Below are 27,958 nucleotides of genomic sequence, written 5' to 3' on the forward strand. Positions count from 1 at the left end.
GACCCAGAAACATACAATACAACATGCAATGCTGTAGTAATTTATTGATGTAGAAAGCAGAGCGATAAGGAAAGATGCGCAAATACACAAACCCCGAGATCAAACGGGTTAAGAATCAGGTGCATTTATAACCATTTCAAACCTTTACTGAATGTGCACTGAAACTTATCATTTATCTTAAGGATAAAAGGTGCATACAGGTAAAATGAAAACAATGAAAAAAGTGCAATATTAAAGTTGCTCAGAAAACAGAAGTTTGGTATTTTGCTTGTAGGATCAGTGGACTGTGGCGTAACATCCTCTCATTCCACTTAATCTGGCAATGAAATCAGAAAAACATTATTAAGGCAAAATACACATAGTATAAATAGTACAAATGTCTACACACCATCTCTCTCCTTTAATCACTCACCTGCAAACACCTCGACTTCACACAGAGTGAGAATTTTACCATCCCCAGGTATAATAATGTTGACATATTTCCCATTAATGGGCTTAAACTCAAATGTTTTTGTCTCTCCATATCGGATGGACTCAACAGTTGCAGCCCTGTGAAGACACACAGAGAAATAGAGAGGGGTGAATCAAAACGGCATGAAAATATACTTCTGTCAAAGGCAAGTTTGTATTAAAAGGATTTATTCAAGGTAATCTTATTTACTCATTTTCTAACCATTAGAGTAAGTATTAAGAGCGAGACAATACTTACAGCTCATTATTGTTGCCATTATTATCCAAGCAGTTGCCGATACGGATCTGAGCTCCACTTATCCTCTCTCCGCAACAATCTCCACGATTAGTGATAGGATCTCCACTGTAGGATTTCACCAGGTCAACTCTCCACCAGGGGTTCGTCTCCCCATTAGTATGACTGCATGACCCAACATCCATAATTGAATTGAAGTCGCCATCGACAGCCTTTTGAGCGTCTGGTACTAATCTACTGTTGTAATTGAATGTGGAAGACTGGACAACTCTGGCTCCATTTTCCCTAGCAAGATTCACTGTATAACATAAAATAATAAACAATAACTTTTTTTTTTTTACTTTAATGTGTTAAAGTATAATCCCAAAATATGTCATCCAAATGATTATTACAATTACATTATTACAAATACATTATTACAAAATAATAACAGTTATAAACTCATTACCAAGTACAAAAACAAATTCTATCACAGAGTCTTCATACATAAATAAATCACAGATTTTCAATAACCATATTTCAGCCTATAATTGTAATAAATTAATCTGATTAATACAATGACACACAATGGTTACAGATTTTCAAATCCAGGCATTTTTACGTGTATTATTTTAAACATACCTTTGTAAGAACTGATTTTCCTGCTAAAACAAAACTCACCCTGCAATAATGCCATAAAATGCCCCCTGGACAGCAGATAGCAAAGACAGAGCACAGAACCTTGTCCTGCCCAAACTTATCTCCTTGTCCCTTTGTTTGACTTCAACTCATCCCCCCTCTCCCTCCTCTTCTCCCTCCTCAAGTCACTGAAAGTTAAATTAAGCATGTCTATATATCGCATATGGTGTATCTTGTGAATGTGTTGTTTTTTCCTTTTCATGTTTGGTATCATTTTAAGTGTCTCAGTGCGATTGGTAAAATGGTCTTAATTTCATTGCAGTCATTGGTTTAATGAAAAATATTGAGAACTTAGGAGAATCCTGTATCTCCTCTCTGGCTGATATCTCTTTACGATATCTCAAGAAACCAGGTGCTACCCCCCTGGGGTACATGGATTGGCCCAACCAACTCTAAACAACATTTGTTTAACCCCCTTCTGTTCTGGTCTGGTATTTAAGGCGAGGGAATAGAACACACTTTGGGAATCTTTTACCAGGATCATTCCCCCACAGTAATGTTTCAGTATTTTCCTGTTGGAAAATCCTGACACATTACTGTGTGTCTCTGTCAGGAAAACATTACTTACTTTTAGAGTCATCTTTGAGTAAATGATGTCATGTATTTTTGAATTGGCTTTTAATAATTTACTTCTGTAATTGGCATGATAAATTTTTACCTGACAAATAAATGTTAACCTTGATTTATTCTGCATTCTTCTGAAATCATTATTTCCAGTAGATTAATGTGTAGTCTGGTGTTTCCGCAAATCTTTGTCCAGAATAGATCAAACTGAAGGCACTTTGAATGGACCATGGGGCACATCTTAGGAGACCTTCTGATTTCTGACTATTCCCTGACTTAGCATGTTGTATGCTACAAATATTATATAAATTACACCTATGGGTCTGTAGTGTGCGACCGCATAGGGTAAAATATTTGTACTACACCCTCTGACTATTTCAGGACTGGCTAGTTTGTGATCGTGAGCGCGCAGTCGCGACGTGACGTCTCAAAGCGACACTAGGTCCGTAATGAACGAATATTGAAAGTATGGGATAATCAGAATAATCAAATATCTAAATTAATTCATAATCAATATTTATGATTATTTTCTAATCAGAAATACGATCTAAATTTGATTATCATTTGAAATTGGAGTCAGATTGAGCGTAGGGCTGAAATAATACTAAAACTAAATTCCAATAAATTAAGTGAACTTCACTGGATCGCTGAAAAGACATACACGCTTTAAACCTTCGCCAGGCCGTTGGATTCCGTCATTGGGTCAATGGGTGGTCCTTACAAAGTGGTGACCCCGACGTGATTCTCCAGGTTGCGAGTGTCTTTTCAGTGAAATATTGGGACTTGCAGCAAATAAGAGAAGTAAGATGTCCTTCTCTTTCTTCAGCCGTTTGGTAAGTCAATTCTCTTTTGCCTTTTAGAAGTTTTGAGAGAAAATTCAGACGCACCTCATATAGACACATTTGTAGAATGGGTCGGCATACCCAGTTAGACCGGAGAACGCAAAATCCGGTGGGGCTTGAGAATTAGATAAAACCACATATCAGGGACATGATAGCGGCAGTGTAGATGAGAAAAGATATCCCTTGCTTTAACTTTAAATACCTCCTTGTTTGTCTATGCAACAAGTGATGAAACCTAAATTGGGATAACATCATCCACATTTTATTCTGGTACTCAACAGAGGGTTGAAAACTAAAAACTTAAATTCTGAGGTAAATAATGTTGTTACATTTAATTATTTGCTTTGCTGCAACAACATTGCAATAATGGAAATAAGAAAATGGACACGCTAACTTGTGAAAAACCTTGTGAATTGATGAGCTAAAAGATAACAAGTAAAACTGTCTCACTTGAATCCTTTGTGTGTGAAGTGTAAAGTTGGACAAAACAGTGTAATTTAAAGTAGAATATTTCAAAAGAAATTATCTGAGAAAATTATCTCAGTCCTAGAGAACAGCTGCTATGCAGAAGTCCTAGAGACTGAAATTTGGAAAAATACGCTAAATTTTAAAACGTATGCATATAATCAGAGCCGGATTAACGCAAAGGCAAACTAGGCACGTGCCTAGGGCCCGATTGGCGGGATGGGGCCCAGACAGAGGGACAAAAAAAATAAAAAAAATTAAATGTCCTATCTACAATTTATTTCAAAATGTAGCCTATTAATCAACTAAAAATAGTGACAATGTTTATCTTAACCATAGACTGTTACATTACGTCACATTAACGCCAGCCCATGACTGTATAGAGGCGCCAGCCAGTTTAGTCCGAGGGGACGTCAGAGGCGATCAGAGGCGGTCAACGAACGCATCCATCAGGTGCTGCGAGTGCGAAGCAAAAGCAGAAATAGGCACGCAAAGAAGCACAGCTCGTAATGCAGGTCATCGATTTTGGTGTGATTGCAATGTATTTTAAATATAAACTTGTGGGATACTGTAGATCAGCGTAATTTCTGGAAAAATCATTCACCGCTTTGTGAATTTAAAAGAGCGCGCGAGCGTCATTAACGTGCCCAGACGCGACGCTTTGAATTTGCGCGTACAATCAATGAATAACATCGCGTCCAAAGCTAACTAGTAAAAAAGCTACAAAAGTAAAAGACAAGACGTTTGTATTCAAAGTTAAAAAACCAACACACTGCAACATTTTTAAATGTTTCAAATAAAGGATCTCATATCTATGGGTCTATCTTCTATATGCTGATGCTGATGATTAGATAATACCCTGACATCATAGCCTATACGAATATCAGTTTAGATTTTTTTTCCTGCTCAGTAGCGATCGTGTCTTTCTCTTCCACTTGATTTGTGTATAGCATATTTAAGGTAGCAATGCAATACATAATAACATATTACTGATATTAATAATATGACAATATCTGCAGTCAATATTGATTAAATGGGAGGGAAAAATCCTGCCCATAACGCAGAAAAATTATAAAAGCACGTTCATGTTCATCTACTGAAGTGGTATTCTGGAACTGTGAATAAACTGAATAAAACAGCAAAATAACAACAAGAACAATAACATCTTCATTAAACAAAAAAGAGATTAGCTTAGATAAAGTTTGATAGGCTACCAGTAACAAGTCTGGACCCATTACTATTTTTAATGTTTTTGAAAGAAGTTTATTATTATGCTACAAGCCTGCATTTATTTGATCAAAAATACAGAAAAAAACAGGAATATTCAGCAAGGATGTGTTAAATTTATAAAAGTGATATTGAAGACTTTTTTAAAACAACTTTTTAATAATCAAAGAATCATGAAAAAAAGTATCACATGTTATAAAATAAATATTAAGCACCATTTCTAACATTTGATAATAAATCAGAATATTATAAAGTTTTCTGAAGGATCACGTGACTCTAAATTTAGCTTTGCATCACAGAAATATATTTTAAAGTATAGCCTAGTAAAATAGAAAACCATTATTTTAAATTGTAATAATATTTCACTATATTATTTTTCTGTATTTTTGAACAAATAAATCCAGGCTTGATGAGCATAAGAGACTTCTTTCAAAAACATTACAAATAGTAATTTGTCCAAACTTATGTACTGTGTAAGTAAAAATATACTAAATTTAAAATTAAATGTTTTATAAATAAAAAGGTTAGGAATCATATTTGTTTCAAGTGTGTTTTATTGGGGGTGGGGGGGCCTCCAACATGAATTTTGCCTAGGGCCTCCAAATGTCTAGATCCGGCCCTGCATATAATGACAATTATTGTGTTACTAAGAGGCTTGTAACCAGGCCTGATAGTTTCAGAGGACATGCACAGCTTGTCCTTATCTTATGAGATAATTTAGACAAAGACCTATATGAATTACATCAAAGTAATCATGGTTCTTTGAAAATCTTTTAATAGTGTCAAAAAGTTCATGACTGATGTCCCATATATGGTTTAAACAACACCATTTACGGCTCAGTCTTATAAAACATAGCTTTTAATTTGGTTTTATACCAGACTTTGCAATCACTGCATTATTGTATGCTTTCGAGGTCTCAAAAGAGACTGATAAAAGCAACAAACCATAAAACAATCTTGGCGCCCTCCATGAGACCTGTTTGTCCAACCTTTCTTTCATATTTAAATAAGATTCTTAAAAGAATGCAACTGATAACATCTCAGCCTAAAATAAGATAATTGTGTCCAATTCTAAATTGTAGTCACAAAAATCTTTAAATTGAGCAATGATTTGACCCATGTTTCTCAATGCCTGCAGTCCATTGAATGTTCACAGCATCGAAGCAGCTGTAACTGGTTTCCAGTTTGGGTTGTTGCTGTGTACACAATGCTAATGCCAGCACAGCTGGAGCTGCAGGGCCAATCACCTTCTAAAAGATCAGTGAGAAGATAACAAGTCAGTTTGGACAAATTACTCAGTAGAAACCCCCGAGACCAGTAAATAAAATTGGTTTGATTTATACAATTTTATAAAATATAATTTATATTATGACCAGATTGTAATATATATTATATTGTAATGGCCAAGAATGGCTTTAATCTCGTGATGATTCAGCATTGGGTTAGAAGAGGAAAGAATGTTTAATGAGAATTAAAAGAATCAGAATGTAGAAAGATGGTACGTGTATGTAGGGAACAAGAAGGAGGAACACTACTAGTGTTGGGAGGAATGAGATAATAAATGGTTAGAGAAAGTATTGGTAAGAAAGGAAACTGAAAGGAAGAATGAATCAGAAAGAACTTCTTTACCGTCTATTTGTGCAAAAATCTTTAATGAGAGAAATTACAATGCTCAGTATATACCAACTAAAATGATCAACCTGATTACCATGTCTTAAATATCCATCCAAAGCCACAGGATGATTTAATTTTGATCTAACAGATCTTTAACCCAGTAACAAGGGGAGGTACAAATTTAAACTTTCTCTTGCAACAAAACCACAAACGAAGTGGTGCAAGTGTTAACAAACCCCTCTCTGGGAGCTTCAGCTCACATGGAATCTGATCTGGGAAGGTATTTTACTGAACATTTAAGAACAGTTGTGTGAAATGTAAACATCAGGCAGAAAATCTACAGTCTTTATGGACCACAGAGATCCAAATGGTCAAGAGTTGAATGGCACCATAAATTCCAAAGGCTAAAACAAACAAGCATAGCACCACACCTGGTGATCTAATTGCTCTAAACACAGATCTGGCTAGTGTAAATAAACAGCATCATGTAAAGAGATTTCCCTAGCAGACCTGAGGGTCCTAATGCTCACAACACAGCAGACTGTGTGAGTTTAGATGCAATAGCAGTAAGATTTGACCATTATCACTGTTTAATTGACCTTTTCTTTGCAAACACATGATCATGAGAATGATATGTCTTTGTAAACAAAAACAAAGTTTCTTCTAATGGCATAAAATCTTAACAGATCAAAGCCATCAGTAACAACTGTCTGGCTAAGGCCATCAAATAAATATTGAGATCGACCATCTATCTTAAATGCAATTTGTATAAAGGCTCAAGATTAAACTGTGTTTTCCTCTCTAGGTCTATTTCCTTACAGGCTGACAAATTACTTTCTTTAGAACCAGATTCCATAAGGGTCTGGTCTCGCCTGCCTTAAGCAGGACACACAACTTTACATGTAGGAGATGGGGGTGGAGAAACTTCAAGGGGCCGCTCACACCTCACAACACTACAGAAGTAGCTCCTGTATGTGGCCTCCCCGGTGTAGCATCGGAACTAAATTATGCAACACAAATTATGGTAGGATAAAACACCACCCATCTCCTGTACACAAACATACACAATACACACCATCACTATGGCAATCTTAGAACATCTCTACCTGGCATAGATCATAAGACTATCCAGGCCAAAATTATTCACATCATGCAATACATCATTCACCTTCATACATATAGGACAAGGAAAATTATTTTAATAATTTCTTTTCAGCATTACAGTCTTCAAAACTTCCTGTATGTAAATACTGTGCTGTGCATAGGACATGCATGGCTGTGGTCACACATCAATTGATTTAAATCCACATAAAAAAAAAAATCTTATTGAGACCTATTAATCAATGCAACTGGTCTTTGGACAAAATATTTATTATGTCCAGTCGTTAGCGTTGTTGCAAACCAGGAGGGCCCCCTAGTTTCCAACAAATGACTAATGACGATAAAAAATGATCTAAACAGCTAAATCTAAAATGCAGGCATTTCTATTTGTCAACTATACAATTCAGACCTGCACTATTGAGTGTGACCTAGTCTGTACATCAAATGCACAGAGGATAATTACAAAAGTTAAACCAGAGAATTTAAATCTCTGTTTCTATACATTTCATTATCTAATTGAATCTATTAAAACATTAAGTTTCATTGATGATTTGCACTTATAACAACTAATGTAGACAATTTTATAATTATGAAATTGTGTATTTCCATGTTTAATTATGTGATATACTCTAATTACTCTAATTATGCATACAACTAGTAAATATACTAGTTATGGTGACTTTCTGCTACCCGTCCTTGATTCATCCAGACCAAGTCTAAATCCCACTACCAGATCACTGCAGTAGTGAAGAATTTGGTGATCAAATTACACATGTTCATTAAATATATGATTTTGAAAAAGAGACCATATTTACCACTCGCACCTTTGACTTTTGGGTTTCATATTTTTGAGTACATCATGTTTTGTTATCTTGTGTTCTTGTGTTTATCCAATAACTTTTCCTCATCTTACAATAACCACAAATACATCAGTGTTCAATTATTGCATGGTCATTCAGAAGTTGTTTAGGTGTCTTACACGCAGTGGAGCGTCATCAGTGAAATGATTCCTTCAACAATGGAGTTCTGAGATCTACCCGGCAAATGAAACCTTCTGCTTGAAGGTGACCGAGGACTTCTCAAATGGTCAGTTAAAACATCCTAGGGAGGACAAAGATGTTTCCGCAAAGCGTTATAATGACACTTTCCACTGACACTTTCTGATCATGCTGACCAAAGCAAACAGACTTGATACAACGTGATCATTCTACAGACTGAACACCAACGCAGCCAAGTGCAGGTGGAAGCAAACCTGGCCAAGAGGGTCATGTGACACCCTGTCCAGCTGCTGCAGAATCCCCGCATTCTGCCATGCTTTCATTTTAATATTCAACCTGTCTTAATGCTGTTATTTCAGGTGACGACTGGATTCCTGCACCAATCGACGAACGCTGCAAACTACAGTGGTCAGCCCTATGAACACTCAGAGAATAACACTGAAAATGTGGAAACAGGAAAATGTCCAAAAAATGTCCCCTTTGGCCTGATCTAAATCTGTCCCAAGGGGCCAGGGGCCGTCTGTAAGAACTGATTTTCCTGCTAAAACAAAACTCACCCTGCAATAATGCCATAAAATGCCCCCTGGACAGCAGATAGCAAAGACAGAGCACAGAACCTTGTCCTGCCCAAACTTATCTCCTTGTCCCTTTGTTTGACTTCAACTCATCCCCCCTCTCCCTCCTTTTCTCCCTCCTCAAGTCACTGAAAGTTAAATTAAGAATGTCTATATATCGCATATGGTGTATCTTGTGAATGTGTTGTTTTTTCCTTTTCATGTTTGGTATCATTTTAAGTGTCTCAGTGCGATTGGTAAAATGGTCTTAATTTCATTGCAGTCATTGGTTTAATGAAAAATATTGAGAACTTAGGAGAATCCTGTATCTCCTCTCTGGCTGATATCTCTTTACGATATCTCAAGAAACCAGGTGCTACCCCCCTGGGGTACATGGATTGGCCCAACCAACTCTAAACAACATTTGTTTAACCCCCTTCTGTTCTGGTCTGGTATTTAAGGCGAGGGAATAGAACACACTTTGGGAATCTTTTACCAGGATCATTCCCCCACAGTAATGTTTCAGTATTTTCCTGTTGGAAAATCCTGACACATTACTGTGTGTCTCTGTCAGGAAAACATTACTTACTTTTAGAGTCATCTTTGAGTAAATGATGTCATGTATTTTTGAATTGGCTTTTAATAATTTACTTCTGTAATTGGCATGATAAATTTTTACCTGACAAATAAATGTTAACCTTGATTTATTCTGCATTCTTCTGAAATCATTATTTCCAGTAGATTAATGTGTAGTCTGGTGTTTCCGCAAATCTTTGTCCAGAATAGATCAAACTGAAGGCACTTTGAATGGACCATGGGGCACATCTTAGGAGACCTTCTGATTTCTGACTATTCCCTGACTTAGCATGTTGTATGCTACAAATATTATATAAATTACACCTATGGGTCTGTAGTGTGCGACCGCATAGGGTAAAATATTTGTACTACACCCTCTGACTATTTCAGGACTGGCTACTTTGTGATCGTGAGCGCGCAGTCGCGACGTGACGTCTCAAAGCGACACTAGGTCCGTAATGAACGAATATTGAAAGTATGGGATAATCAGAATAATCAAATATCTAAATTAATTCATAATCAATATTTATGATTATTTTCTAATCAGAAATACGATCTAAATTTGATTATCATTTGAAATTGGAGTCAGATTGAGCGTAGAGCTGAAATAATACTAAAACTAAATTCCAATAAATTAAGTGAACTTCACTGGATCGCTGAAAAGACATACACGCTTTAAACCTTCGCCAGGCCATTGGATTCCGTCATTGGGTCAATGGGTGGTCCTTACACCTTTCTGACGAGCGACGCACATCCCAGTAAAAAGTGTTAGAAACAAAACCACACACATGTCCATCCTGATATAAGACATAACACATCTCATATCAGCATATGAAGGAATCATTTTCAATTTCTCATCCTCATTTAAACAAAGAAACATATATAAACATATATATTGGTATTGTAATGATAAAATGGTATATGCTTGGAGAGGATGGCATGGTAGCCAAACTGCAAAATATAGCCTATACCTTACACACCATACTAATATTTGTTTGCAATATTTCACATATTCTTTATTGTAAATAATTGTAATTAATTATAATTAATATAAGGAAAGTGATATTATCGGCTGTTTTTTTGTATTATCAACAGTTTCTCTTCTGTTTGTTTGTTTTGAGGTGGTTTAATTCTATTATGTATTTAAATGTAATTAAAATGCTTTGGCAATAGGCTATATTACACATATCAGGCCAATAAAGCAACAAACCTATCAGTGGACAAGCTGAACAGAATATTTGACACCTCTCTCTCTCTCTCTCTCTCTCTCTCTCTCTCTCTCTCTCTCTCTCTCTCTCTCTCTCTCTCTCTCTCTCTCTCTGCGTTCGCTTCACTTTTGTTCAATCGGTTGATCATAACTCTCGGCTCAGATGAGGGAGACGCATCTCAATCAAGCCTATTGCTAAAGCATCTCCAAACATCGCCGGACCAAGCGTCAAAAGTGACCAATTCGGAGTGAGAACGTGTTGATTTCCTAATTCGGAATATGATGAAGGTCGGGTGAGTAGATAAAGCTCAATGGACATCATATATAGGGGCGATCGGGGCACAAACTAACGTGGGGCTCGTTGTAACACACTTGTTTTAAATCCTTCCACAAATGCCAGCATGACGAAACTAAGTGTATTTATTAGTTGCTATATCAACACTATAAACACTTTTTTTTTTTTTTGGTATTCGAATGCGCATGCGTCGCGTCTGAACGCGTTGTTGTCTTTGGAGCTCGATTGATTTATAATTCTTGATTTCTCTTTAAACTCACTTACAACGAACATTTTCTACTTTTCCTCACCTCATAGTTATAACGCGGATTGTTGAGCAGACGCGTCTCAAGCCTAATGATCCAACGCTGGATACTCTTATAGGTTACGTCCGTGGATCACTGCTGAACGCGTCTTCTCCGCACTCATTTACAAACAAACATTTTTTCGCCTATCGTGCGTCTACTCTACACCCGTACCACTAAAAAGACGGATTATATCCAAGACTTAAGCCATAAATTAGTATTAATATTGATAGCATCACTGGTAGCGTCGTTGCTAACTTAACTTACTGTCCATCTGTTAAAATGGCGAATATATCAGATGTAAGTAGTCTACCTTTTGGTGCAGGTGAGGACACATTTGAGCTGCACGCGGTGCAGTCTGAGCTGGAAGCTGTTGAGAAACAGATCCACGACCTTTTAGTGAGACAGGCAGAGCTGATAGACCGGCGTTTGGCTATTGAAACATCACGCGCCGATGCACACAAATCAGAGATGAACGTTACTAACCCGCTGACTCCGACCTCGTCTACTCCGTGCGTTTCTCAACATCGGCGAGCGTCGAGGTCGCGATCAGCCATGGTCTCGTTCACTCCGGCTCCAACACGCCACCACGAAGCCTGGCTATTTCCGCAGCGGAAGACGCGAGTCAGGTCTAGACCAAGAAAACTCTCTCCGACCCTCCCGGTTTTCGAGATATCCACACAAAACCGCTTCTCCCCTCTTCGCGAAACAGAACGCGATGCTGTGATCATTGGCGATTCCATCGTTCGACACGTACACGCTACGTTAAATAAAAGTAAGGTGCATAGTCACTGCTTTCCTGGTGCTCGTGTTTCTGAAATCGCTGCTCGCGTTCCCGAGATTCTGAACGATAACGAGCGCATCGGAACTGTGGTCCTGCACGCGGGAGTGAACAACATCAGGCTGCGCCAGACGGAGGTTCTGAAGAAAGACTTCAGGAATCTGATCGATACGGTACGCAGCACATCGCCTGATATAACGATTATTGTGTCAGGACCGCTTCCCACGTACCGTCTAGGTCATGAAAAGTTTAGTAGATTATTCGCGCTAAACGAATGGTTAATGTCATGGTGCAATGAGCAGAAACTACTCTTTGTAAATAATTGGAATCTGTTTTGGGAGCGTCCTAGGCTTTACCGTGCTGATGGCTTACACCCAAGCAGATTCGGATCGGATCTTCTGTCAGATAACATCTCCAAAATGTTAAATACCTTTTGACTAGTAACCAAAAGTCCAAATCATAGTCTCTGCTGCACCAATTTAACTGATATAAATAGTGTAGAACATTGCATAGAAACTGTGTCTATTCCTCGTTTAGTGAGATTAAATAATAAATCTACTGCAGGATCTAGAAAAAATCTAATTGTTATTAAACCAGAAAATGTTGCTATTAGTAATCAAAAACAATTTCTAAAGCTAGGTCTTCTAAACATTAGATCACTCACACCTAAGGCAGTTATTGTAAATGAAATCGTCACAGATAATAGCTTCGATGTACTTTGCCTTACTGAAACCTGGCTTAAACCAAATGATTATTTCGGTCTAAATGAGTCTACTCCATCAGGATACTCCTATAAGCACGAGCCCCGTCTGATTGGTAGTGGCGGTGGTGTTGCAACAATCTATAGAGATATTCTCAATGTTACTCAGAAAACGGGCTATAATTTTATTTCATTTGAAGTACTTGTACTAAATGTTACGCTCTTAGATGTTAGAAAAACATCCCTATTATCTCTAGCCTTGGCTACCGTATATAGACCGCCTGGGCCTTACGCTGATTTCCTAAAAGAGTTTGCAGATTTTCTCTCAGACCTATTAGTTAATTTCGATAAAGCATTAATTGTTGGAGACTTTAATATCCACGTAGATAATTCAAATGATGCGCTAGGGGCTGCGTTTACAGATTTATTAAACTCCTTTGGGGTCAAGCAAAACGTTACCGGACCAACTCATCGTTTTAATCATACACTCGATTTAATTATATCACATGGAACCGATCCAACCGATATAGATATCATTCCACAAAGTGACGATGTCACTGACCATTACATGGTAACTTGCATATTACGTACTCCTGTAATATGTCATGCTGCGCCGCGTTATCGATTAGGCAGAACAATCCTTCCATCCACCATAGATAATTTTTCAAATAGCTTGTCTGATCTGTCTCAGCTGCTCAGTGAACCCAAACAAACAGATGAACTTGAGGAATTAACTAGCACTATGAGCACCATTCTCTCTGGAACATTGGATATTGTTGCACCCATTAGATTAAAAAAGGTCAGAGAGAAAAGTAAAGCACCATGGTATAATAATACTACGCATGTTCTAAAGAGAGAAACCCGTAATTTAGAGCGTAAATGGAAAAAAACTAACTTAGAGGTCTTTAGAATCGCATGGAAAGACAGTATGTCACGTTATAAAAAGGCCCTAAAAGAGGCCAGGGCTGAGCATCTCCGCAAACTAATAGAAAACAACCAAAACAATCCTAGGTTCTTATTTAACACCGTGGCTAGACTAACAAATAAACAGATGTCTCCTGAACAAAATATTCCGTTACAGTTTAGTAGTAATGATTTCATGAAGTTCTTCACTGAGAAAACATCAGAACCACAATTGTAAACGTTCAATCCTCAATTGCGTCTTATAATTCAGCCTCAATTATCACCCCGCAAGAACAATTACAGTGCTTTACAACTATAGAACAAAAAGAGTTTAATAAACTTATCACTTCATCTAAAACAACAACATGTTTACTAGATCCTATACCAACTAAACTTTTGAAAGAAGTGTTACCTATAGTGGAAGAGCCTCTCCTCAACATTATTAACTCGTCTTTATCTTTAGGTTATGTTCCAAGAACATTTAAACTGGCAGTTATAAAACCTCTCATTAAGAAACCACAATTAGATCCACATAATCTATCAAATTATAGACCCATTTCAAATCTACCTTTTATGTCTAAAATACTAGAAAAAGCTGTGTCCGCTCAACTGGGCTCTTTCTTGCAAGAAAATGACATCTATGAAAAGTTTCAGTCTGGATTCAGGCCGCATCATAGCACTGAAACTGCGCTTGTTAAAATTACAAATGATTTACTTTTTACTTTTTACTTAAATTATACTGGTGTTCAAGGACAAGCATTAAGCTGGTTTAGATCGTATTTATCTGACCACTACCATTTTGTTTATTTAAATGGAGAAAAATCGATCATAACTCCAGTAAACCATGGAGTGCCGCAGGGATCTGTGTTAGGCCCTCTATTATTCTCAATATATATGCTGCCACCTGGAAATATTATAAGGAAACATGGAATTAGTTTCCATTGTTATGCTGATGACACTCAAATCTATATTTCATCACAGCCAGATGAAAACGCTAAATTATCCAAATTGACAGAGTGTGTTAAAGATATAAAAGATTGGATGACGCGCAATTTTCTTTTATTAAATCCAGACAAGACAGAGGTACTAATCATCGGTTCAAAAAACCACCCACAAAACCTCTTACAATACAACTTTAACATCGTAGGATGCCCTGTTACTTCATCCTCTACAGTAAAAGACCTGGGTGTTATATTAGACTGCAACCTGTCTTTTGAAAATCATATTTCATATGTTACAAGAACAGCCTTTTTCCACCTTAGAAACATTGCTAAGCTACGTAATATCCTATCTGTTTCTGATGCAGAAAAGTTAGTTCATGCATTCATGACCTCGAGACTAGATTACTGTAATGCTTTATTAGCTGGTTGTCCTGCATCCTCAATAAACAAGCTACAGTTAGTCCAAAATGCCGCCGCTAGAGTTCTAACTAGATCAAGAACATATGATCATATAACACCAATTTTATCATCACTACATTGGTTACCTATAAAGTCCCGTATTAATTACAAGGTATTGCTACTGACTTATAAAGCCCTAAACGGCTTAGCTCCAGTCTATTTAACCGATCTTCTATCACCCTATAATCCATCGCGCTCTTTAAGGTCAGTAAATTCGAGGCTTTTGGTCATACCTAGGATATCCAGATCCACCAAAGGAGGGAGATCATTTTCACATTTAGCTCCAAAACTCTGGAATAGCCTTCCTGATACTGTTCGTTGCTCAGACTCGCTCTCCCAGTTTAAAACTAGATTAAAGACGCATCTCTTCAGCCAGGCATTCATATAATACTTTTAATCTTACAGTTAAATCCGACCTCTAGTTCATAAACGCCAGAGGAGAACTGGCCCCCGACTGAGCCCGGGTTCTCCCAAGGTTTTTTTTTTCTCCATTAGGTCACCTGATGGAGTTTTTCGGTTCCTTGCCACTGTTGCCTTTGGCTTGCTCAGTTGGGGATATTTGGGAATATTTAATTTAATTAATCAATCAACGATACTATTGATCAGCATTACCAAACGTGGACGTTCCACTAGAAACAAACATTGATGTATTGTTTTAATTTATTACTGTGAAGCTGCTTTGATACAACCTATGTTGTGAAAAGCGCTATATAAATAAACTTGACTTGACTTGACTTGACTATATAGAGAAATAATTGCGTCAAAATTCAGAAATCTTTGGAAGTGTAATGGTCACCAGCTGGAGTGCCCTTGAGAGCCACCAGAGGGCACTCCACACCAGACTATTATCACTCCCTCACAAACTACATTTCCCAGAACTCACTGCCCGGACTCATCACCACTGACTGCATTCACCTGTGTCTCATCACCCTGTTAGTCTCAGCCTATTTATATCATGTTCACTCATTCACTCACGGTGAAGTTTTGTATGTTGTTGCACTGCATGTTTGTGTGTTTGTGTGTTTTGGCCTATTGCCTGTATATTGGATTACGTGTCTGGATTGCCCCTTAATTAAAGCTGCATTTGGATCTCAACCTTCGTGTCTCGGAGCAATTCGTAACAGGAAGATATCACTGAACATTTATTTAACCATTGCAAAAGTAAATTTCTTACTTAGCCTATGTTAATTTTTTATCTGTTTTTTTTTTTTTTTTTTTTTTAATTAGACAAATCTGATATTGTTTTAATCTTATATCTGTTAATCAACAGTTGAGATCGTCCGGTTTAGACCCCATTTTCTCAGGTGGGGCATGTTGTCACACCGGTTACAATGAGCCCCTATTAGAACTATGATATTCTATTCTTTTATGAATTCTATTGAGAAACCATGAGAAAAAGGGGAATAAAGACTGAGAGTCAATGTTCATAAATGATTAATTATTATTTTGTATTGAACTAGCTGTGCTTGTTGTCAAACTCAAAAATAATTTTATTTTGAATTATTTAAAAAATGCCATTATTTTATATAACAAAAATTGATAACTGTATTTTATTGAGAAAATGTTTGAGTTTGATTAGATCAGATAGCATTGTCATATGGTCATGTTACAATGTGCTCCACCTATGGGGCATGTTGTCACATTTCACTTCCATTCTTTCGGGGTATATCAAGAAAAAAGTATACACTGTGAAACAAAACCACATTATTGTACTAGACGTGTGTAAAATTAATGCAGGGAAAAATAAATACTCTGAAACCCTAAGTAGGTTTACACAAACTGAGAAAGTCAAAAGGCGTTTGGTTGTGCCCCGCTCTCCCCTAATAAAGCAATAAGCCCTGCGAAGCCGTGTTTTACAGTGAATTATTACAGTGAATTATCCATTTTATAATTATTATTTTGCTGTTTAGCTTCGTTTTACATTCACAAACCCTGAACAAATGTACTAATGCTGTCTGTCTGTTTGCTGTATGTTTCTTTCTTTTAGATTTGTATTGATATGTTGTTGTGTTTAAGTAATTGCAAATAATTAACTTCCTACTTTCAGATTCCTTAGATTAGTTTTGTTTTGAGAAACCGAGGTATTGTAAGGAAATCAGACAATCATAAGATCAATTTAAGAGTGTTGCAAAGTATTAAATGTTCAGTATTATTTAATGCTATTTAGAATAATTGACAATAAACAGTATTTTCTAGCCATATTTGTATTTTTTTTTTAAATCTTAATTAACGATAAATTGTCAGTATAACTGGTTCTTGTTGAATGTTCTTTTGTCATTATTGTATTTCTCTGAGTGCAACAAGACACTTCTAGACTAGTATATATTATATCTGTACACACTGACTTGAACTGTTGAAACAAAAGTTTAGTTTTATTATTAAAACCTCCATTGCATATCATGCTCTATTGAAAGTGCATAAACATTCAACTCACCTGAATTTCATCAATGTATCTCAGTCACAGAAGACCTTCACAATTCAGCAATTGATCTGCTTTTAAACAAAATACATTTTTATATAATAGGCTACATAAATGGAATTAATACTATTTTTATAAGCAATTGCTATACTTATTATTTATCCAATATATTATTCATATGAGGAATAGCCTATTATGACCAATCATACGAATAATACTCAATTTCATATTTATATCATACAAACTCGCCAAAAAGAGACATACATCAAAGAATATCACTGTTTATTTCACCGATCTAACACTTTACAATAGCAATTATCAAAAGAATCACGAAGATGGAAGTGATTCCTGCGTCACACTCCTGCTCTGATCACTTCTAGCCTCAAACGCACCTCTTTCTTTAGGTTTTCTTCATCAAAATGAGACGATAATCTCTTGTCTGTGAGCATGCATGGCCAAACCACACTGTAATATGTCTCAGATGCGCAGATCAAACATGCGATGCGAATCAGCCAAAAACTTGTATTACCTGCCCGTAGTTAGTGATGAGCGATTTCGAAACACTGCTTCTTGAAGCTTTGAAACCTACAGATCTTTTGTTTCAAATCAGTGGTTCAGAGCTTTTATAAAACTGCCAAAGTCATGTGATTTCAGTAAACTATAGGCTCCATTACATCATAACTGTTTCGAAATGTCCATTTCATAATATCAAATAGGCCTATGCAAAGTTGAGTATTGCGACCTTGGTAGTTCGGACTTGTCAAGTTTGACTCAGGAGAACGAACTGCCGAGGACTGAAGTCCGGTTATCTCTATATGAAATATGTCACAAAACACCACTCTGCCTAATTACAGCTAGAGTAAATTACATTAAAAACATCACAGTTACTCATTGCACAATCAGTTTTATTAGGGTGGCAATTGTTCAGTCTATCGAATGGATCAGTTATACATATTAAATTGACAATTGAATAAATTTGTAATTTAATGCAATATGTGCTATAAAATAATACAAATGACTCAATCCGTTTTTATTAATAAAAACTGTTCTGACAAAGAAGGCTATGGAGGTATTTTTGGTGCAAAACTACTGAACGCCCGTGACAGTGAAATTTGTAGTTGTAGAGAATAGCCACACATGTGTATCAGTAAATTTGAAGTCACAGAGAGAAATGTTTTAAGAGTTGCAAACTTGTAGACTTTTTTTTATCTTTCACAAACACAACACAACAGTTACACCTTCTCAAATTCTTCATTACAGGTGCACAAATCCTATTCTACAAATCACAAATTAAGAAACTCATACGCTCACATTTTTGCTGCAGTTGCTGCAGTGAATATGGTGCAAAACGCATTTAAACACCTGCATCAAAAAATGTGAAGTCACGGAGAAATTTTGCTCATCTGCAAATCAGTATGTGAATTCATCCAATGAGAGTTGCACACTTGTAGAATATTTTCTCACAAATGTCCTGTATATTTTTCTAGCACAAACACAAGTACATAACTACAGCTGCTTGAATCTGCTGCGACGAATCTCAAACACTGTTTTTCGCTTTCAAGTGACAAGTTTCACGCGCTCTCCCTTTTGCACCAAGTGCACCGTGAAATGTGGGGCAAAAGTGAGTTGTGCATCTGTAGAGGCAGTGGGCGGAGCCTACATGAATATTCATGAGTTTTCCGGGCATGCGCGTGGAACTGCTCATTCTAGTTCACGCTCCTCGTTTCTCAGCAGGTTTAATGGATTATTTCAAAAAAGGTAAATATAGTTTCAGCGCGAACTTAAACTACAATTGTGTATCGTTTTGTTAAACTCAATGTTTTTATTAATTCGTCACTGACTGAATGATTGATTACCTCTGATTGATTACAGATTACCTCTGCTCAGCCATGAACTGGTCGAAAGCTGATGACGTAACATGCAGGTAGGCCCGCCCTCACGTGATACTGATTGGTCGATTGATAAGCTTAAATCTGATTGGCTAAAGAGTACGACTGCTCTGTGTTACGAGTGTTATGCTGCCAGGAAAGTCTCAAAAACACACACACACGTATCTAAGGCGATTCGTCCGTGAATGACGATTTGCACATTCAAATGCAAGGATACACTCGTACATTTTAAACATTCAAAGGTTTTTGTGCACAGTTGTATATCTACGAATTATGTTTTGCATTTGTGAAATGTATTTTATGAGTATGTAATTTTATTTTGCGCATGTGAATTGCTTTTTGTGAATATATTTTTTTTTTCACGCACCTGGATTTTTTTTGTGTGTACGTGAATTAGGTTTCATGCATGTGAAATTGTCTACGCATTTGTGAATCATGTTTTTTGCGTGATTTATATTTGAGACTAATCTGCCTCCATACATGACCCATAAATGAAATTTGAATCCCTGATGCCATCGACAGCATTTTGAGCTCCTGCTCCACCGTATGTGGAAGATTGGACAGCTGTGGCTCCAAGAGCAAGATTCCCTGTATAACATAAAATAATAAACAATAATTTTTCTTTTTTTACTTTTATGTGCTAAGGTATAAATCCAATATAATGGGCAAAATAATGCTATATGTAATCCAAATGATTATTACACGGCTCTCTGATTGGTCAGTCGTGACATTCAGAGGTCTGATATACGGTGGCCCAGTAGTGCACAACACAACGAAATGTAAAAAGCAAACATAAGTTCACAACACAACGAAATTAAGCCACAACACAACGGAAACAAGCCACAACACAACGGAAAATCCACAACACAACGAAATAAAGCCACAACACAACGGAAAATCTACAACACAACGAAATAAAGCCACAACACAACGGAAATGCTCCCGACCACTAGAGGGCTCTCGGAGCCCAGTAAAGTTAGTTTTCCAAGCCATTGTTCATTAGAGAGTCAGCAGTCTATAAAAATATATCAACACCACGATTAGTTTTAACAGTATGTAGCTAACCATTGTTTATCGACATTTATTAATTCAAAATCACCTACGTGCATTATAGCTGCATATTTATACTCTAGAATGCTTTGACGCGCTACCACGGCGCATTATCCCTGAGGGAACGTCTGCCAATTCCTCCAAGTTGTTAAAACGTATAATTTGTTTTAATTAAAATTACTTTTAACATTCAAAAACAGACATGTTCAAAATCCAAAGCTTGATTGTATTTGATAGTAGACTGACTTAATAAGACTTTTATAATGACTTAATAATGACTTTTTTCCAATACCCTTCATGTATTTACAGTAATTAACATTTTTTTTTTTTTAGGAAATTTCTGTAAAAGTTTTTTTTTTCTTTTATCATGTTCCTAGTGACCAGACTGACTTATTATATGTGGAATTGTGCCAATTCCTTCCAATTTCACCAAATGGTTTTTATTTTTATTTATCAAATTATATTATAATAAATTATACGTTTTAACCACTTGGTGGAATTGCCAGACGTTCCCTGACGATCATGCGCTGTGGTAGCGCGTCCAAGCATTCTCGAGTATAAATCAAATACGCAGCTATAATTCATGTAGGTTATTTTGAAGTAATGTTGATATACACTGTTAAAACTTATCGTGGTATTTATATATTAAGACTGCTGACTCTATAGAACAATGACTTGGAAAACTAACTTTACTGGGCTCCGAGAGCCCTCAAGTGGTCGGGAGCATTTCCGTTGTGTTGTGGCTTTATTTCGTTGTGTTGTAGATTTTCCGTTGTGTTGTGGCTTATTTCCGTTGTGTTGTGGCTTTATTTCGTTGTGTTGTGGATTTTTCGTTGTGTTGTGGCTTGTTTCCGTTGTGTTGTGGCTTTATTTCGGTGTGTTGTGGATTTTCCGTTGTGTTGTGGCTTTATTTCGTTGTGTTGTGAACTTATGTTTCCTTTTTACATTTCGTTGTGTTGTGCACTACTGGGCCACCGTACTGATATTCCCAGATAATGACCGTCATCAACAGCAACACTGGAAAACACACAGTTCATCCGGGTTTCTTGAGCCGGCCTTATTTAATGTTTCTTTTATCAAATGGCGAACCTGCTCTCATTTCATATTGTTCATATAGTTATAGTTATTGATTGTATTCAAATACCAATATTGTATTGAATTATTTTTAGTATACTGTAGTGTTCGTCTGGTTGCCCGAATGATTCTTTTTGTACACTGTAACGGATTTTAAGATAATAAACAGGCAAGAATTTAAAACTGTTTCACCAAGTCAATATATCCATGTAATTATTAATTTGTTGTACATGACTGTACATTATACCAAATGTTTGTCTTGCTAGGAATATTTTATCTCTTTTTTGACCATACATGTGTTTGCATCCCTGGACACTTATAGGCATTATTACTATATGTTGAGATGGGGGCATGTGACAATGTTCACTCCATGTTTACACAGATACATCAGGGTATTCATAGATAGAAATGATCCAGTTTAACAGCTGTAGTTCTGACTCCTCCTGAGAAGGGAACATCAGCACATTCTACTGTCTGAAAAACTTACAATAATATGAAATGCCCAGATATATGTTCTTAGTTCTTTTTAAGCGTGTTCACGTTGGCCTAATTGGATTAAATTGAAATTTTGAATGTTTTTGTTTAGTTTACACTTTCAAAGGGGACATCACAGCAAAATAACTAGTAGGGCTAGCACAAGATGGGAAAAGTTTTATTAATTCTTGTTTACTTGTGTTCATTTAATTTATTTTTATTTTAGAGCATTTAAAGTGCTTCTTAACGATATTTTATTTATTACACACAAGTTAATTTATTTATTTTTGTAACCCATCAGCCCTCTGTGTCTAAATAAGTAATAAAAGTCCCAGAGTTAAAAAATGTGTAAAACAAGCCTGTGTGTGACTTGGTATGACTTGATGACTAAGTTGCGACTTGACAAAGAGTATGACTTGACTTGACTTTGACTTGCAATGTTAAGACTTGGACTTGACTTGAGACTTGCATTTAGTGACTTACTCCCACCTCTGATGTTTAGCAGTTCCCGTTATGTTGATTAGTCTTCCCAGGTGTTTCTTATTTACCACGCCCCCTTGTTATCTTGTTTCGCTTGTTTGCCTTTGTATTTAAACCTCTGTGCTTCAGTTGTTTGCTGGCCGTTGTTTCATGTGGTTGTTTCCTGGTCCTTTCCTGAGTTCTGTTGTTCTGTTGTTCTGTTGTTCTGTTGTTCTGTTGTTCTGTTGTTCTGTTGTTCTGTTGTTTGCCCTGGATTACCTGTTTGTTTTATTAAAGTAAGTGTTGCATGTGGATTCTCTCTCTGCCTTGTTCCTACCTCAACGTAACAATAGGACATAAAGGGTCTCTGCGGGAAAAGTGAAAGTAGCCTACCAGCGGCCAGCGGGTGAAATGTTTTGAAATGTCTCTTTGCACAGCAAAGCACCGGTTTCAGTAAAATTATTTATTAAAGTTTATATAGCCTACTTTTACATTTTTGCTGCTGTTCTAAAATGGTTTTCAGGTTACCACAGAAACGTAAGCGGTTAGTTGATTGCTGTGGTGACTCGTGACAGTCGTGAACAGCACCGAACACGCACTTTTGCTGGTACAATTTGAATATTATTATTATCAAACTTTTCATCAACTTCGGTAGGCTGTACAACAAGGGAATTGTAATTGGCTGATTTTTCTGCAGAGAGCCGATCTCTGTTGATGTGTCTTAATTATTTTATTGATCGTTTGTTGGTAAAGGGTGAGAGACCTTGCCATAGGTTCCCAACCACTGGTGTACACGAATCAATAGAATAAATTACGTAACCATTTCACGAACTGCCGTTAGACTGGGCTGGTCTGACAGGGTGGGGGGCGTGGCATCACGATGGTGACTCCCTATCGTGATGTCGGTCAGCCATCGTCCATCGGCACAACCCTAGTAGCCATGTAATAAGACAGGGTCCTAATCACCCTTTCAGGGTTTACTGTGCGATAACAACTGTGTTGATTCACATTATCCCTTATTGGTTATCAAATGTTCAGTAAGAATACTGTTATATTATGTGTTACTGACAACATTGAAAGTAATGAAGAACCCTTACTTGGAAAACAGGTGTGCGTTGATGTGTAAATTTCTGTTAATTAAATAATAACAGTTATACACACATTAATAAGAACATAAACAAATTATATCACAGAGTCTTCTCTCACTGTCCCTTACCTGCAAACACCTCGACTTCACACAGAGTGAGAGATTCCTTGCGTCCAGGTATATAAATGTTGACATATCGGCCATTAAAAGGCTTAAACTTAAACGTTTGTGTGACTCCAGCTGGGATGGACTCAACAGTTGCAGCCCTGCAAAGACAGAATAACAGAAATAGAGACGTGCGAATTAAAATGGCATGATTCATGCTAAATATACTTCTGTCAAAGGCAAGTTTTTATATGTGAAAAGTATTTATTAAAAGTAATTTTATCTTATTTAATAATTTTCTAACAATTTGTGTAATTAAGAGAGAGACAATACTTACAGCTCATTATTGTTTCCATTATTTTCCAGGCTGTTGCCGATACGGATCTGAGCTCCATTTATCCTCTCTGGACAACAATCTCAACGATTAGTGATGCTAACCCTGGTTACCTTGAAGTCTTCCAGCAAGTCAACTCTCCACCAGGGGTCTTTGTCCGCATTAGTGTGACTGCATGACCCACCACCCCAAAATGAATCCTTGTTGCCATCGACAGCATTTTGAGCTCCTGCTTCATAGTATGTGGTAGACTGGACAGCTGTGGCTCCAAGAGCAAGATTCCCTGTTTTTCATAAAATAATAAACAATAACTTTTTCTTTTTTTTACTTTAATCTCCTGAAAGTATGATCCCAATAAAATGGGCAAAATAAAGGTATAAGCTAGAGTTGTCAAAACGTACAGACTTCAGTACCATACAGTACTGAATCTCTTAAAATGTGACGCTTTGAGTGGAACCGTAAACACCTCTGATTGGCCATTGTACTGATGCACTTATCAAATATGCCTGTGATTGGCTAAAATGAGCAGCGCTTCAAAAACATGCTATAAATATAGATCAGTGACGCTCTTCACTGAGCACTTTACACAGATACACATGGGAGCGTTTGAAAGCAGGCGTCTATCAGCAGATCGGTCCTCAGATAGACGCTTGCTTGTGCTTTCAAACACTCCCGCTTAAAACAACAACAACAAAAAAAACTTTCAAACACTTCCGTGTGTTTATCATTGTAGCAAAATACAGACAAATCCGCTGAGCATGTGAGTACAATGGCCAATCAGAGGCGGTTACGATTTCACTCAACAGAGCTCAAAGCGTCACAATTTTTTTTATTTAAAAAAATAAAATTTTATTTATTTTAATTATTTTCCAAAGATGCTGCTCTTAGAGACTGATTAACATGGCTAATGGTGCGTTCAAGTCATGTCGTAAAGACCGTATTTACGAGTTGAATGCACATGAACGCCACCACAATGTCGTAAATACCAGTGGGAAGCTCGGGAGTTGTGGGCGTGTCAGTGAGAAACATGGCGGAATACCACAATACTAAAAGGTATTTAGCAGTGAAATTGTCAGGCTTTTCTGTTTACAGTGCAGTAAGCTGACTGTCTGCACAGAATATGATGGCATTATAATATAACAATGCAATATGTAACAAAGTTTGCTTTTGCTTCATAAATTTAAACCATAAAAAAGCAAAGCACACCTGATGCACATTTCTTTGTTCTTCATTTTCTAGAAGTAGAGTTTAAGAACCTTTCTGTATTTTAGTGTAATTCCGCCGAAAGTGACTTGAACGGATTTTCTGTCGTAAACACAACTTCCCACCTCGTAATTACGAGCTTCCCAGGAGGACTTGAACGCAGAATTAGGCTAAATCATCTATTGGAATTATTTGGGATTAAATCAAACAAAAGGTGCATCATGTAAGCGCAGCTGAGACACACATCTCATGCATTGTAGATGCGTACACAGAAGATAACTGTTTTTTTAATGTTTCTTCCAAAAACAATGTTGACACCAATTGAAACAAACTTTCCCATAAAGAGGTGATATTTCCGCTATAAATGTATTTCCAGGGTCATTAAACCTTATTAAATATATGTATCATCATCTATGTCAAGGTCTTAATTTTGATCAATCAATTCAGTTAGAATGATAAAGCACTACTATAGGGCTGTTACCAGTAAAATAAAATCTGTATCAACAAAATCTACATATTTTGATAGAAAGTTGTGGTGGTGAGTTGTCTTCTGGTGCTAGACCATACTGGCTTAAATAATTGAAGGTGGTGGCAGAAAAATGTATTACAGTAGGTTTAGGATTAGTTGATAGGGGGAGGGGTTAGGATTAGGGGTGGGGTTAGGATTAGGGGAGGGGTTATGATTAGGGGAGGGGTTAGGATTAGGGGAGGGGTTAGGATTAGGGGAGGGGTTAGGATTAGGGGTGGGGTTAGGATTAGGGGAGGGGTTAGGATTAGGGGAGGGGTTAGGATTAGGGGTGGGGTTAGGATTAGGCAATCAGGTACTGACTCCAACGAGGGGGGTAATGATTTGGCGGGGAGTTGAAATTCGGCACAAAAACCTGTACTGAGACTCGAAAAGCCTATTTTATGTCCAAAATAATTTATATGTGGCTAGCCATGGGTTATTTTGCAATAACAACTGTCTTGATGATGTACATTATCACTTATTGGTTACCAAATGTTCAGTAACACGATGCACGATGGTGTGTCCATTACTGTTAATAAAATAATAACAGTTAAACACACATTAATAAATACAAAAATAAATGATATCACAGAGTCTTCATAAATAAATAAATCACAGATTTTCGATTACCATATTTCAACCTATAATTTAAATAAATTAATGTGATTGATATGTAATGATACACAATTATTACAGATTTTTAAATCCAGGTATTTTTACTTGTATTATTCTAAACGTACCTTGGGAATCAGCGACACGCATCCCAGTAAAAAGTGTTAGAAACAAAACCACACGCATGGCCATCCTGATATAAGACATAACACATCTCATATTAGCATATGAAGGAATCATTTTCAATTTCTCATCCTCATTTAAACAAAGAAATGATATAGCTATTGTAATTATAAAATAGAATAGAATAGAAGAACCCCATGACTTAAAGCGAGTGTAATGTGACTAACCTGACTCAGTTCTTTGGATTTTAAATGCATTAGCGGAGTTTGCTCTACACCCATGATACTAAGACAATTTGGTAAAAGTTTACAACAATATTATTATAGTTAACTAAAATCATAAAAATCTTCTTTAGCTTTAATAAGGATTAATCTATATTTAATGTACTATTTTAGTATTTTGTACCTGATTACTGTAAGACCTGAAGAACTTGTTTGTTTAATTTATATCTTTATTCTATTGTATTTATTTGTGGTGTTACTTGTACTTTGATTATTTCATATTTTTAATTAACTTTTCTTTATTTAACATTACTCATCACATACTTATTTTTCAATTCCATTTATGTTTCTCATAATTTATCTTTTGGCTGCATTATGATTTCATAATTCAAAATTTTATCAAAGTTTGCGTAAGCAGATGTAGCTCATGTAGACATCATAAATATTTATCAGTTTGCCTTGTTTTAAATGCAGGAAGTAATGCAGGACTAATGAGTAGTTCTACATGAACACTTCAGCTACTACTAACTAATGCAGAAACAAGCTTAACTAATCAGTAAGGAATATCGAATTTAGGACTAAGATAGTTCCTTATTAGTTAATCAATAATTACTGAATGATAGTAAGAACTAATAGGCAATTATGACAAATTATAAAGAATTACTAATTAATTACTAATCACAACATTAACGTGTCTGATATGTTAGAAATTGTCCTTTTTTACTCTCAACGTGGTCATAAAATGCATCACTAATTACTCAAGTACCTAGTCACTCTTATAGGACTATAGTGATCTGGACTGTTTTTCACTTTAAAATAATTGCCCAGATCACTAGCAGTTCCTGCATAGGGACTAGGTAACGCTTGAGTAATTAGTGAGGCATTTTATGACTATATTCAGAGTAAAAATGATTAGAATGATCAGCTAGTTAATATTTAATTAATGAGATTAGCCTTGTTAATAACTATTGATTACCTAATAAGGAAACTATCTCCTAAATTTTACTTACTGATTAAGCTTGTTTCTACATTAGTTAATAGTAGTAACTGTGTTAATGTACTACTCGTTAGTCCTGCATGACTTCATGCATAGTTATTAATGAAGGACCATTATTATAAAGTGTTACCGGTGGAGTCTTGATATAAGGTGTTTAATGTTTAATTAGATCAGCATCACGAGAGGAATCAGTTGTACTAAGTTTGATTTTTCTAGATCAAATGGTTCAGAAGTTCACTTCAATGTAAAAAGAAAACTGTTTGGTGGCACAATAGAGTTTGTCCTGGACACTCCAAAGTTCGTCCAATTACTGTTCTTTACCATCACTACAAGTGTGCCAAATTGTATAATTTTCCTACTTATGGTTCATATGGCTGCCATTGACTTTCATTGGGGAAAAATAAGAAGTAAACGTATGAATTTTACCATTTTGACCCCAGTGTAGAGAGTGCATAAACCTTCAACTCACCTGGAATTCGTCAATGTCTCAACCTCACAGAAGACCTTC

General features: G+C 36.5%; 1 protein-coding gene across 1 annotated transcript; it reads right to left on the reverse strand.

Annotated features, from left to right (window-relative positions):
* On the reverse strand, positions 1 to 17,915 carry LOC308697664 (fucolectin-like). Its single transcript, XM_081377065.1, has 6 exons — positions 17,844 to 17,915; positions 17,330 to 17,388; positions 10,058 to 10,122; positions 710 to 1,004; positions 413 to 549; positions 1 to 316 (listed from the first exon to the last, which is right to left on the reverse strand). The coding sequence occupies exons 2-6, from the start codon at positions 17,338 to 17,340 to the stop codon at positions 312 to 314; spliced, it is 513 nt and encodes a 170-aa protein (XP_081233191.1). The 5' UTR covers positions 17,341 to 17,388; positions 17,844 to 17,915; the 3' UTR covers positions 1 to 311.
* Between the last annotated feature and the right edge of the window lie 10,043 nt (positions 17,916 to 27,958).

Source organism: Scardinius erythrophthalmus (genome assembly GCF_964197995.2).
Source record: "Scardinius erythrophthalmus genome assembly, chromosome: 10".
NCBI lineage: Eukaryota > Metazoa > Chordata > Actinopteri > Cypriniformes > Leuciscidae > Scardinius > Scardinius erythrophthalmus.